The 11,218-nt window shown below is 42.0% G+C and overlaps 2 protein-coding genes across 2 annotated transcripts; both read left to right on the plus strand.

Annotated features, from left to right (window-relative positions):
* Positions 1-64: 64 nt before the first annotated feature.
* On the plus strand, positions 65-10,164 carry LOC147163204 (calmodulin-1-like). Its single transcript, XM_086095183.1, has 7 exons — positions 65-79; positions 1,445-1,639; positions 8,298-8,328; positions 8,829-8,972; positions 9,053-9,159; positions 9,229-9,364; positions 9,446-10,164. The coding sequence occupies exons 1-7, from the start codon at positions 65-67 to the stop codon at positions 9,472-9,474; spliced, it is 657 nt and encodes a 218-aa protein (XP_085951309.1). The 3' UTR covers positions 9,475-10,164.
* Positions 1,652-8,288, plus strand: LOC147163205 (uncharacterized). The gene is made up of 2 exons (XM_086094679.1): positions 1,652-6,641; positions 6,749-8,288. The coding sequence occupies exon 2, from the start codon at positions 6,878-6,880 to the stop codon at positions 7,241-7,243; it is 366 nt and encodes a 121-aa protein (XP_085950805.1). The 5' UTR covers positions 1,652-6,641; positions 6,749-6,877; the 3' UTR covers positions 7,244-8,288.
* Positions 10,165-11,218: the final 1,054 nt, after the last annotated feature.

An 11,218-nucleotide genomic window follows, 5' to 3' on the forward strand; every position in this document is an offset into this window, starting at 1 on the left:
GGCCAAAAGTCCACTTAATGGAAGTATTAATTAAGCAATAGGGTAGAGACAGGAGTTTGCTAAGATGACGCCCCATTGGGTAAAATGCTCTCCATCCATAATTCCTCACCTGACCACTAGGTGGTGCCAATTTCTCAGCTATTTCCCTGTAACAAAGCTGGTTTGTCAAACTGTTTAATATTGAAATAATTCTACTAGTCGATAGGGATTCAAATAACTGATTTTGCTGTAAATTTAAGTAATGTTTTGACACTACAAAATAGGTGTGTTTTTTTATTAAGTTTTTGTTTTTTTAAGGATAATTGCAGACACACACTTGCATTAAATCTTAACATTAGTCTTGTGGAGTGATCCGTGTGAGCAAAACCACCAATATTGGAATATGTGAAACAAAATTTGATTTGGTGAGGGGGAAAAGGCACTCTGGTAAAATGCCCTCCATGATTTGAATAGCTAGCTTTGCCACAATGTTAATTATTTTCACGACTAAGTTATGCAACACATCTTCATTTGACTTATTTACTCCATGACCGTAGCTGTCTAATTCTAGTAAAACAAACTAAAAAGTACAGAGTACTATGCAAAGTTACTCTGATTTGTTGGCACTCCCTTTTCCGCGCATTGCAGGTCAGCTGTGGCCAATCAGCGGCGCCACGCTCGATATTGCGGCTATGATTTGTCCTATCAGGAATCGCTACTCAAAAGCAAAACTTCATTTTGTCTAAACTTGTTAGCGGCAATTTAAAAGGTATTCTTCCGCCAACGTAAAGCGCTTTCCGAACAGTAAAATAGTGCACACTTGTGCGGCTGCAGTAGTACTGGCAGTGACTAGTGAGACATGTTGAACTTAATATTTATTAATTGGACTATTGTAATTTAAAGCTCCCTGTGATCGTTTTCTTTTTAATACAAGTTGATCAATGATTTTTAGCTCAAATATTAAGAACCATGTTAAAGAGGAATTTATATATGTTTTACAAGCACTAAAAGCTCACGTCACATACAATGTATAAATAACTTTAAAAAGTTAACCCGAAATGCATTCCCATGTGGAGTATGCATGTTGTGTGGGGTTTCTCTTTTCTTCCACTCTGAAAAAGTTTGAATGGTTGGGTGTCAATATTTGCCCTGTGATTGGCTTGGGCCAAGTCCAGGGTGTAGCTCGCATCTCGCCCAGTGTAAGCAAGGTTAGCCGTGACCCGAGTGTGAAAAAGCAGCATAGTAGATAAAAGGAAATGATAAAAAGAAGTTGCGACATTTATTTGAACCAATATCAGCCTTCTCTTGAGGCACCCCCCATCCGAGGTTTCCCGCTCAAGTCACACCTGTGTCCTATTCAGAAGTTGACAAAGTTCCGGGATAAGTGAATAGAAACAAAACTCGAGATTGATTGGCACATAAAAGAAGACATTTAAAGATGTGATGTCTGTGTTGTTAACTACAGCGTCAATGCGATGAACTTGAAGTGTTTTGCGTGACGAAGCAGAAGTCTCAGCACGGTGCGGAGGAATACGTGGAAGTGTGGAGGAGTGATTCGCCTCGCTTCCCCGCCTCCAAGCCACCCGGTACTCTAGCAAACGTCAATTTGCTCTCCGCCAGTAGCGCTAGCAGACAAGCCCGCACAAGTGCAACATCTATGGTGAGTATCTTGAAGGAACTTTACTACCTACTAGTAAGATGTGATGCACGGGTCTAACTCACACGATAATAAGCTCGCTTGCAGGAAGCGAGACATTTGTGGCTGTCGACGGATGGGTACTATTATTTGCTGCTTATGCTTCCGCTCTCTCTGACAGCTCTCGACTGCCCGCCATTCATTTCATCTTCGCGCGTCCCAACGATCAGTCAAGTTCCCCGATCGATCAAAATCTTGACATATTTCTCAAATCTCATTCGGTGATAATTACATCGCCACACATATAATTTATTGTCATTTCTATGGACAATTTAATAATCGCGGAGGTTTTTTGAGTATTATTATACAGCAGAAGTAAAAAAAAATTATAGTCGTTTAATGAAGTTGTTTTTGCTATATTCATGACTTGGTCAACTAGAGTGGTTGCACTGCGCACACAGTACAGCTCCTAAAGTTTGCTTGGAAGGAACCATGCGTGTAAAGTGTAAATAGGAACATGCAAATTGCAAGATCGTGCAGGTGTGATGTCACCCCTGTGTAGAATTAATAACATTTAGTTGAAAATATCTAATTGCTGTGTATGTTTTTTTGAACTGTTAGGCGTGCCGTTGCCACCTTGAATTCCTTTTAACTGACTGATGTTCCAAATGTTTTAACACGCCTTATTTATAAAAATGACTCCCAAAAACCGGTTTGGTTAAAACTGCAGCAGCATGCTGGGTCTGGCAAAGTCTCTCCAAAACCAGTTGGACAAGTGTGGCAAAACGACTTCAAATGGGACTGATCCGAGCTATACATCGATTTATCGATCTGTTACAATTCACTAAAGTAGATTATTATAATAATAATAATTATTATTATTATTCAATGGAAGTACAGACCAGATGTAAGCCATTCTGTAATGCTGTTTGCCTTTAGAAGTGGTTTTCATCCAAACCAATTTCCCTTTAGACATAATGTTAGTCATCTTCATTCCAGGCTCATCAAGTCAATGCCTGCTTTTTGTCTGCTAATATAATGAACACTTGTAACTTGATCCTATTTAAATAATAATAATAAATAACATAATAGATTATCACTCCATATTTTTCTCCTTTTTTAATCTGCTTTGTACTGCTTTTAGCCTGTACTCGTGCAATACTTGAATTTTTCCTCTAAGGATCAATAAGGGATTATCTTAAACTGTTGCAACTGTAAAACTTTAAACAGTGAAGGCAGTGTTTGAAGTAACATGTTTAACTGTCCTGTCATACAATATGTATGGTGTGTTTGTATAGAGTAAAAGTAAAACCACTCTCTCAAATCAACTTTATTTACAGAACATTTACCATTAGACGGAGTACACGTTAGTGGCCCACTGAAATTATTCATGTGTGCTCTATATTTGATTGAGCCAGTGCACATTTGCCTACCAAACATTGCAGCTCAGTCAGCATGACTGTGGTCGGGCCAGCCTCCTGTCGGAAAGTTGAAGTCAAGCCAGCTGTTACGATTGCTTACAAGGGCCAACTTCAAAATAAAAGCCTAATAAGGCATTGATAACCCATGTACAGTAGTCCTTATCAAATAATGGGACGCGTGGCCCTGGAGAACAGGCTATTTCCCCTTCCTAGGTAAATGTAAGCACACTACTACTACAGAGTGGAGCTGTCAAAAATGATAAAATTAATCGACAACTATTTGATTAATCAAGTAATCGTTAGAAGCCATTTGTTTTTATTTAAAATTGTCCAAATCCCCTGATTTCAGCATATCAACAGTAATTGTTCACTGATTTCTGTAGTCCTTCATGAAAGAAGACTGATTAACATACAACGTACAACATCACCCCCCCACCCATTTAAAAAAATCACTATACGAATACAAAGTACGAAATAAACACCAATCACTAGTTAATAAACAGTAATCAGGAAAATATGCTTTTGTAATACACTTAAATGCAAAGTTAAAATGAATACAATTAATCGATTCATCGATTGAATGGTTGACAGATTCATCGATTCTAAAAATAATCAATAGTGACAGTGCTACTACACAGTAGATGGCAGTGATGCTGTCATTGTCAGCGTGTGTGCGTTTGTTTATGCAGCCATGGCAGGCGAAGGATTTGCAATGGAGAGCAGTTACAGAATTTGCGTTTATCAGTTAACATTCCATCCAAGTGAATTCACATCTCTTTTTGATGAAAAGGACATAATGAATTGCATGTGAAAGCTGGACAGGTTTGATATTTGAGGCCCCTATCAAGTGCCCGCAGTGCTTTTTACAACTATCATCTGTTATGCAGAGCTGAACTTATAACAATTTTCAGGACAAATGATTTATAGTCATGGCGGAGAGTTGGGGCTGTGTAAAATGTGAAAGTAATTGAGAAGCACTGATGTACAGTATTACTTGTTAGGCTTTTATTTTGAAGTTGGCCCTCCTGGAACAAAGCACGCACTGGGGGGGCCGTTGATGAGACGGACGAGACGGTCGCGACTCCGATGGTTTGTTAAAATATGTCTTTATGTGAATGCGGTTTGTGGTGTAAAAAAAGGATTGGGGATCGCGCTGCTGCCTTGGAGAAATTTGCGGTCCCAATGTGGGCAATTAAAAGTTTCTATGCCATGTGACAAACTGAAACGGTTGTTGAGGGCCACACTGACTCACACCAATTCTGGTAAATATAAATGTAGTATTTAATGTGTTTTTGGAGGGCCATGACTGGTTAGCATTTCCACCTCACAGTTCAGAGGTATCAGGTTGGATTCCGAGCTCCGGCCTTCCTGGGTGGAGTTTGCATGTTACCCGTGCCTGCGTGGGTTTTCTCCGGGTACTCCGGTTTCGTCCCACATTCCAAAAAACATGCATGGTAGGTTGATTGAACACTCTAAATTGTCGCTAGGTGTGATTGTGAGTGTGAATGTTAGTTTCTCTCTCACTCTCACTCTCACTCTCACTCTCACTCTCACTCTCACTCTCACTCTCACTCTCACTTACTATATCAATATATCAATCAATAGGATCGTTATCAGGCTTATGCAGAGCTTACTGGTGAGCTGATCATATATCAGCTGTGTTGGAGAACGTAAACATCCAAAACCTGCTGGACTGCGGCCCTCCAGGACCGGAGTTTGACACTTATTATTTAGCAGTTGCTAAAATAGTCAGAAAAGTCACTTAAACACAGCATCAATATTAGGGCTGAAGGATTTGGAGAAATAATTAGTGTTTGTGTTGTTCGGGCTACTTGAAGTTCATTAATAGTGGTCCAACCGGGCTAGGCCAACGTATTGTTTGTAACGTCTCTCCAGAATATTACCAGCAGACGTTGGTTGGTGAACTCACCTTTATTTGAGGGACACAAACGGATACTGTGGGCCAAAAGAAAATAATAGCGAGCCGAAGATGGTAACGCAAGCAGCAACTCTCTAACATCAGCTCTTCCTGTCTCTCTCCCCGAGTCTCCCGATGCATTCACAAACACTCTGAAACAAAAACAAACACAACACAACAAAATCTGGTTTGTTACAGTTGGGGAATATCGAAGACTGTTTTTTTTTTTTTACCAATTAGCATCGAGTCACGTGATGTTTAGCCTGACAGAGCCACCAGCCGGAAAGGCTTAACGTAGAACCCTTGGTGTAAATATGAGTAAATCATAAGTCAACAATAATGCACGCTTTGGACAGCTAAAGGTTTACGTTTTTAGTTTAAAATACTTTCACCTCCAGGATCTTGTGCCATATAATGGCAGAGCAAAGCATGTTTTTTTTTCTCTTTGGTCCAATTTTAGATTCATCTACAGTGCTGCTCAAAAGTTTGTGAACCCTGCAGGCACGGTCAGACTTTTTGTATAAAATATTAAAATAACCTTATTAAATGTTTAGTCATACCCCAATCTACAATGTTGACATTGAAAATAATAGACTTGAACAAAAATAATGATATTGTCATTCATTATTGAGCAACATTTGTTGATTTAAGAAAACCTCAGATTTCATGGGTGCAAAAGTATGTGAACCTCTCATCAGACATTGCACCTCCTTTTGCAATTAGAACTTCATCCAAACACTTTCTTTAGTGACTTATCAGTCACATCTACTTTGGGGTATTTTTTGCCACTCTTCCACGTAAAATGCATCTGAGAGAGGTTGGATGGACATCGCGCATAAACTGCCCGCTTCAGGTCCCGCCACAGTATTTTGAAAGAATTTAAGTCAGGATTTTGACTGGGCACATCAAGAACTTACTTTTGCAACTACATGAATTGACCAAAAACTCTTTTTAATTTAGTTGTGACTACACAATTGATTTTAAAATAACAACAATGCATTGAACTGATAAACCGACACCTGTTATTTCATCTCAAATGTAATGGTTCAGATTGAATAACAAAATCAGGTTGAAACAATTGGAAAATCCAAATTGCTCAAGAGGTTCACAAACTTTTGAGCAGCACTGTACGTTGCTACGAGCCTCATCCTAGCTAGCTTTAAGCTAGTTTGTCTCTCCGGTCTGGCATCCAAGATGTTTTTAAAGGCTGCTTCACGAGCACGTTTAACAGCCACTTCACCTATTTGCCACCCCTGGCGTCCATCTGCAGCCATTCTTTCATCCCTCCGGCCTGTACGTGACACGGATGTGGCCGTGATGTCGTCTGACAGCCCCGGACGGACAAATGGCAGTGTCGTGTGCCCACCTGTGTTGAGTTTCCTTCCGGAGGGCCCATTAGTTGTGTCGAGCATCTCCGATTACCTGCCAACCGATCCTCTCCAGGAGATGCAACTGTAGCTGTCATTGCTTGACCCTCACACCTGCTTGAAATTGAGGTGGAGGCTTTGCCAACTGTCAAAAGTTTGACACCCGAACGCAGGTCAGATGCAGCTTGCACACAACGGCGTCTGCTCATTTTGCCTCCTCGCAAGGAGAGAAACGATCATCTCTGGTGTGGATGCACACCTCTCGTGGGACAGAAGAGAAGGAGTCGCTACTCTGAAGAATTCCAAATCAAGTCTTGCAAGTATCCAGTTTTGTTATCCTCGCCATTCAGTTGCTGATTTCTGCGCTCTTAATGCGCACACCTGCAACCCTGCCCTTGTTCCCCATCTCATAATGTTGCCCAAAAAGGTCACTCTGTACCCGATAGGGGATGAGTTAGTGAGCCTGTCGTCGGTCTATGACCTCTTGGATGAGCAACAGCACTTGTACACGCAACTCCTCCAACAGCAGGAGAGGAACTACAATGCCTTCCTCCAGATGCTCATGGAGTGCTCGTCCGGCCGCGTGGACGCTTTGGTGCGAGAGCTGCAGGACACCAGGAACGACCTGCGCGCCGCCAAAGCCGAGCTGGCCGAGCTGAAAAAGCAGCTGGTCCGCTCCAACAAGCAGGTGGACTGCCTGGCCGAGAGTTTGGCGGTCATGCGGGGAACGCTGGATGGCCTGAGCGTCAAAAGCGCAGGCGTGGATCCCAAGCAGCGGAAAGGAGGAGGGCGCTTACGACAAAGCGGCCTTGGCAAGAAAAGAAGCGAACCCAAAGCTTTGAAGCTGGTGACCGACCTCACCGATATCCACTTTGAGGGACTCAAGGTTGTGCTTCGTATTACTCACTACCAGCTGATTTAGTGATTCCTGGAATTCCGGGTTTGTTTACATGGGGGGGAAAAACAAACTCAAGTTCTTTTACACACACCAGATATCTAGTCCGCCATGGAAAAGTAACACAACAAAATGCGTAACTCATTGGGCGTCTTTCAAATACCAAGAATGAAAAGTCATGTGGCTCTGTTGGTCGCCACCTTTCACTCTTTGAAGTTTGCGTCTTCTCCCTGTGCTTGTGTGGGATTTCTCAGAATATTGGTTGGTGACCATTCCAGGGTGTAACCCTGCTTCTCATCCAGTATTTCCCCCCAGAAAACTTGCCAAGATGAATCCTATTCATAGATGACGGGTGGGGGTCCGACGAACGACATGTGCCGAATCATATTTATCGTTGAGTGACTGGGAAAGATTTGGCATTCATACAGATCCGGACGTTGACGTCACGTCACGCGTCCCATAATGGGAGTTAGCGAAGCCATTTTGGCAGCATAGAAAACGCGTCTGCCGCTTTTATTATAAATGGCAAACGCCACACTTTAACAATGATTAACAACTGTTGTGGACCAGCTGCCACAACGAGAAGAGGCACAAAAAAAAAAAAGGATCGAGCAAGCTCCAGGCTACCAAAAGAGGAACCAATGCGTAGCCAATGTTGCACTTTGTACATGGTGGCTAAATTACGGCTGCTGCGGCCGCATTAGCGGGTGCTAAGTTACTAACGTACCTAAACAACACTGCAAGACTTGCGTGAAACTGCTAGCTTCAATGGCATTTTGACCACACATAAAGGGGAAATAAATCCGGATTGTACAAACTTGTAAAGCCTTTGTATGATCAGATTTGAAAGCACTCGCCGGCAACACAGGAGGTAATTCCACGTAACGGCGTCGCCGAGTTGGAAATGTCCCCCTCGCGCATCTATATCAGGCTTCAGTTCATCTGCAGTCCAAAATGGATGGATAACTAAATAAATGTGTCAAATGTTTGCATTTTTAAACTTTAATTGGCTGTTGTTGAAAGATAGCGATTCATATTTGTAATGCTGCTCTCCTTGTGTTTTTTTTTTCTTTTGCTGTAGGCTGACCAACTAACAGAGGAGCAGATTGCTGGTGAGAAAGCACTCCCTTCATTCACTTGTATACACCCAGGTTATTATAGTTAATGAAAATAAACGATACAATTCAAGCTATAATTGAAATAATATTTCCCTTATTGAAATGAAATGTGTGTTTAAAAAATATATACATAACTAACTGAAAGTGTATTTGACATTTATAAATGTAACTACAACTAACTAATTATAGCGAAAATGGCTTTTTGTTTTTGTCTGTCAATTAATATCACTTACACATGAGCTTTTGGGGTTCATTTTAAATGGATTTGTTTTGGTATTGCTGGAAGGTCAAACAGGTGCTAGGGAATTATAGTTTACATTACACAATATTTTGTGACCTTTGTCTTAATCTTGCCAAATTCTCCATATATAAAAACTCTCCCAAAAACTAACAGTTGAAAAGTAAACCAAAAGAAAAAGCAGCTGTAAAAATGACAACTCACTGAATGAAAAATGTCAACATGAAACAAAACTTAACTGGAATTTCAAATGCAGAGTTCAAGGAGGCTTTCTCCTTGTTCGACAAGGACGGCGATGGCACCATCACCACCAAGGAGCTGGGCACCGTCATGAGGTCGTTAGGTCAGAACCCCACCGAGGCCGAACTCCAAGATATGATCAACGAGGTGGATGCCGACGGTACGCCGCCTCCTACTTCGCCACTTGTTCTCCTTTTCCTTATTTCCGCATCACGTGTGCATTTTATTCCCGTCTGGTAGGCAACGGGACGATCGACTTCCCGGAGTTCTTGACGATGATGGCCAGGAAGATGAAGGACACAGACAGCGAGGAGGAAATAAGGGAAGCGTTCAGGGTCTTTGACAAGGCAAGTCCGACTCGCTCGCTCTCCTCCGTCGCCGTTTTCTGCAGCTAATTTGCGTGCGCGCGTCGACAGGACGGCAACGGCTTCATCAGTGCGGCGGAGCTGCGCCACGTGATGACCAATCTGGGCGAGAAGCTGACGGATGAGGAAGTGGACGAGATGATCAAAGAAGCCGACACGGATGGAGACGGGCAGGTCAACTACGAAGGTGCTCCATGATTTGCTCCCGACTCATTTGCTCTTCGCCACACATCTTATATTGGATATTTTTGTGTGTGTGTGTTTGCAGAGTTTGTCCAGATGATGACTGCCAAATGAAGCGGGTGCACGGACACAAACAATCAGTCAAATGTTTCACTTACCTCCTTTTGCAAAAATCTGCATTTTTTGGTACATTTGTATGTTGGCACAGGTCAAATCTGTCCACATTCAAACCGGCTCTCAAAATGAAACCCATGCATGAGCCGGCTTGTAGTCCCGCCCACTTCTGGTCAGCTGCCCAATCAGACGTCAGCATAGCCATTGGGGCCCATCTCCTTCCTGGTTCCTCCACTTTGCCTTTTTTCTGACTTCCTGTTTACTTTCTTTGTCTTCTTCACGCATGCAGCTAATTGGGCCACATGCTCTCGAGTCAAACTGGAGAAAGAATTCACTCGAGTCTGCTTGTGGCTTGTCAGGATAGCTGTTTACCTTTTTTGGGGGGAGGGAGGTGGGGACCCTCACATCATGAGGACTTTTCCACATGTGAGATTTGTGGGTGAGGTGGGGAATGAATCTGGATTAATCACTGAAGCATGCTGGGTACTTTTATTGACCACTGTATCTTTATGGGGACGTTTGTTTCATTGTAATAGGGAGCGGGTCTGTGAGGTGCGGCATTTCTATCTTCAGGTGTGTAAGTATGAATGTGCGTGTGTGTGTGTGTTGAGTTCAGGTGATCTGCATTCCAAGTTGTACATGTTAGTCTTCTTGACATTGTTTTTTTCAAATAAAAGACCATGAACTAAACACTTCCTTTTGTGCCTTGTTGTTCATCTGATGTGGCGTCTTTTTGATCGGACGGGCGGTAGAAAGCATCTAGGAGGCGATCTCAGGCCCAAGAACACGTACATAAAGTGTTGCGCAGTCCAGTCGCCAGCTATGAAAGTTGCAGAGGTCAAGCGTTTGATGTGCGAGGCAACACTTGACAAGATGTCTGTCAAGCATTTTTTCCACATAGCCTTGCGTGCAGATGAAGTGTTGCTAAGCAACTTGTAGTGCGGCACAAATCTGTGGGAGTTTGAGACCAGTGTGAGAGGAGAAGAAAGACTTGAAGAATCTGTTGGCGCGGACTTCCCAACAACGTTACTTAAAAGGCGCTGTAGTAACTTTCTATTGGACGGCTGTCTCTTACGATGCTATTGCTAAGCAATAGAGCCAAATGCTGTTGGAAAACGGAAGACTAGTTATGTGTCTGAAGCGTTAATATTCATTGGTGGTGTTGCATATAGCCACTACCATGCCACCAAAAAATAGGGGAAAAAATTACTTAGGCATGAGAATATTTAATATTTTGACCTACAAGAGATAGTGCACCAGACTGGACCATTCAACTTGGACCAGTTCATAGATGCTTCTTAGTTTAAAAACATCATTCCTTACATTCCCCCACCTAATTTAATGCATGTAGTACTCAAAGTAAATTTTATGTCCATTTTTCGGGGTACAGTTTATATTTCACCCACCATATGTTTCTCAAATCATATTTGGAAAAATGTCTAGTAAAATGAAGCATCTATCCTTACTCTCAATTTGTTCCCAACGACCACAATTGTGATTATTGATGACCCAATAAAAATACTTTCTATTCATTTCCAATAAGTTATAATTTATTTCATTGTTTACATTCTTATTAACAGTGTTGTAAAATATTTATTTAAAAAAAAAACGTTAAAAAAAATATATTGTATAGATATAAATGCCGATATATTTTAAAATGTAGTCTGGACAGGTCATGATAGGTGAGGAAAGACGTGACACCTGAGAGTTGAGTGTGGTGAGAGTGTATGCGTGTGTGCGTGCG

This window comes from Leptonotus elevatus, chromosome 14 (assembly GCF_054856555.1).
Source record: "Leptonotus elevatus isolate MCC_2025b chromosome 14, RoL_Lele_1.0, whole genome shotgun sequence".
Taxonomy (NCBI): Eukaryota; Metazoa; Chordata; class Actinopteri; order Syngnathiformes; family Syngnathidae; genus Leptonotus; species Leptonotus elevatus.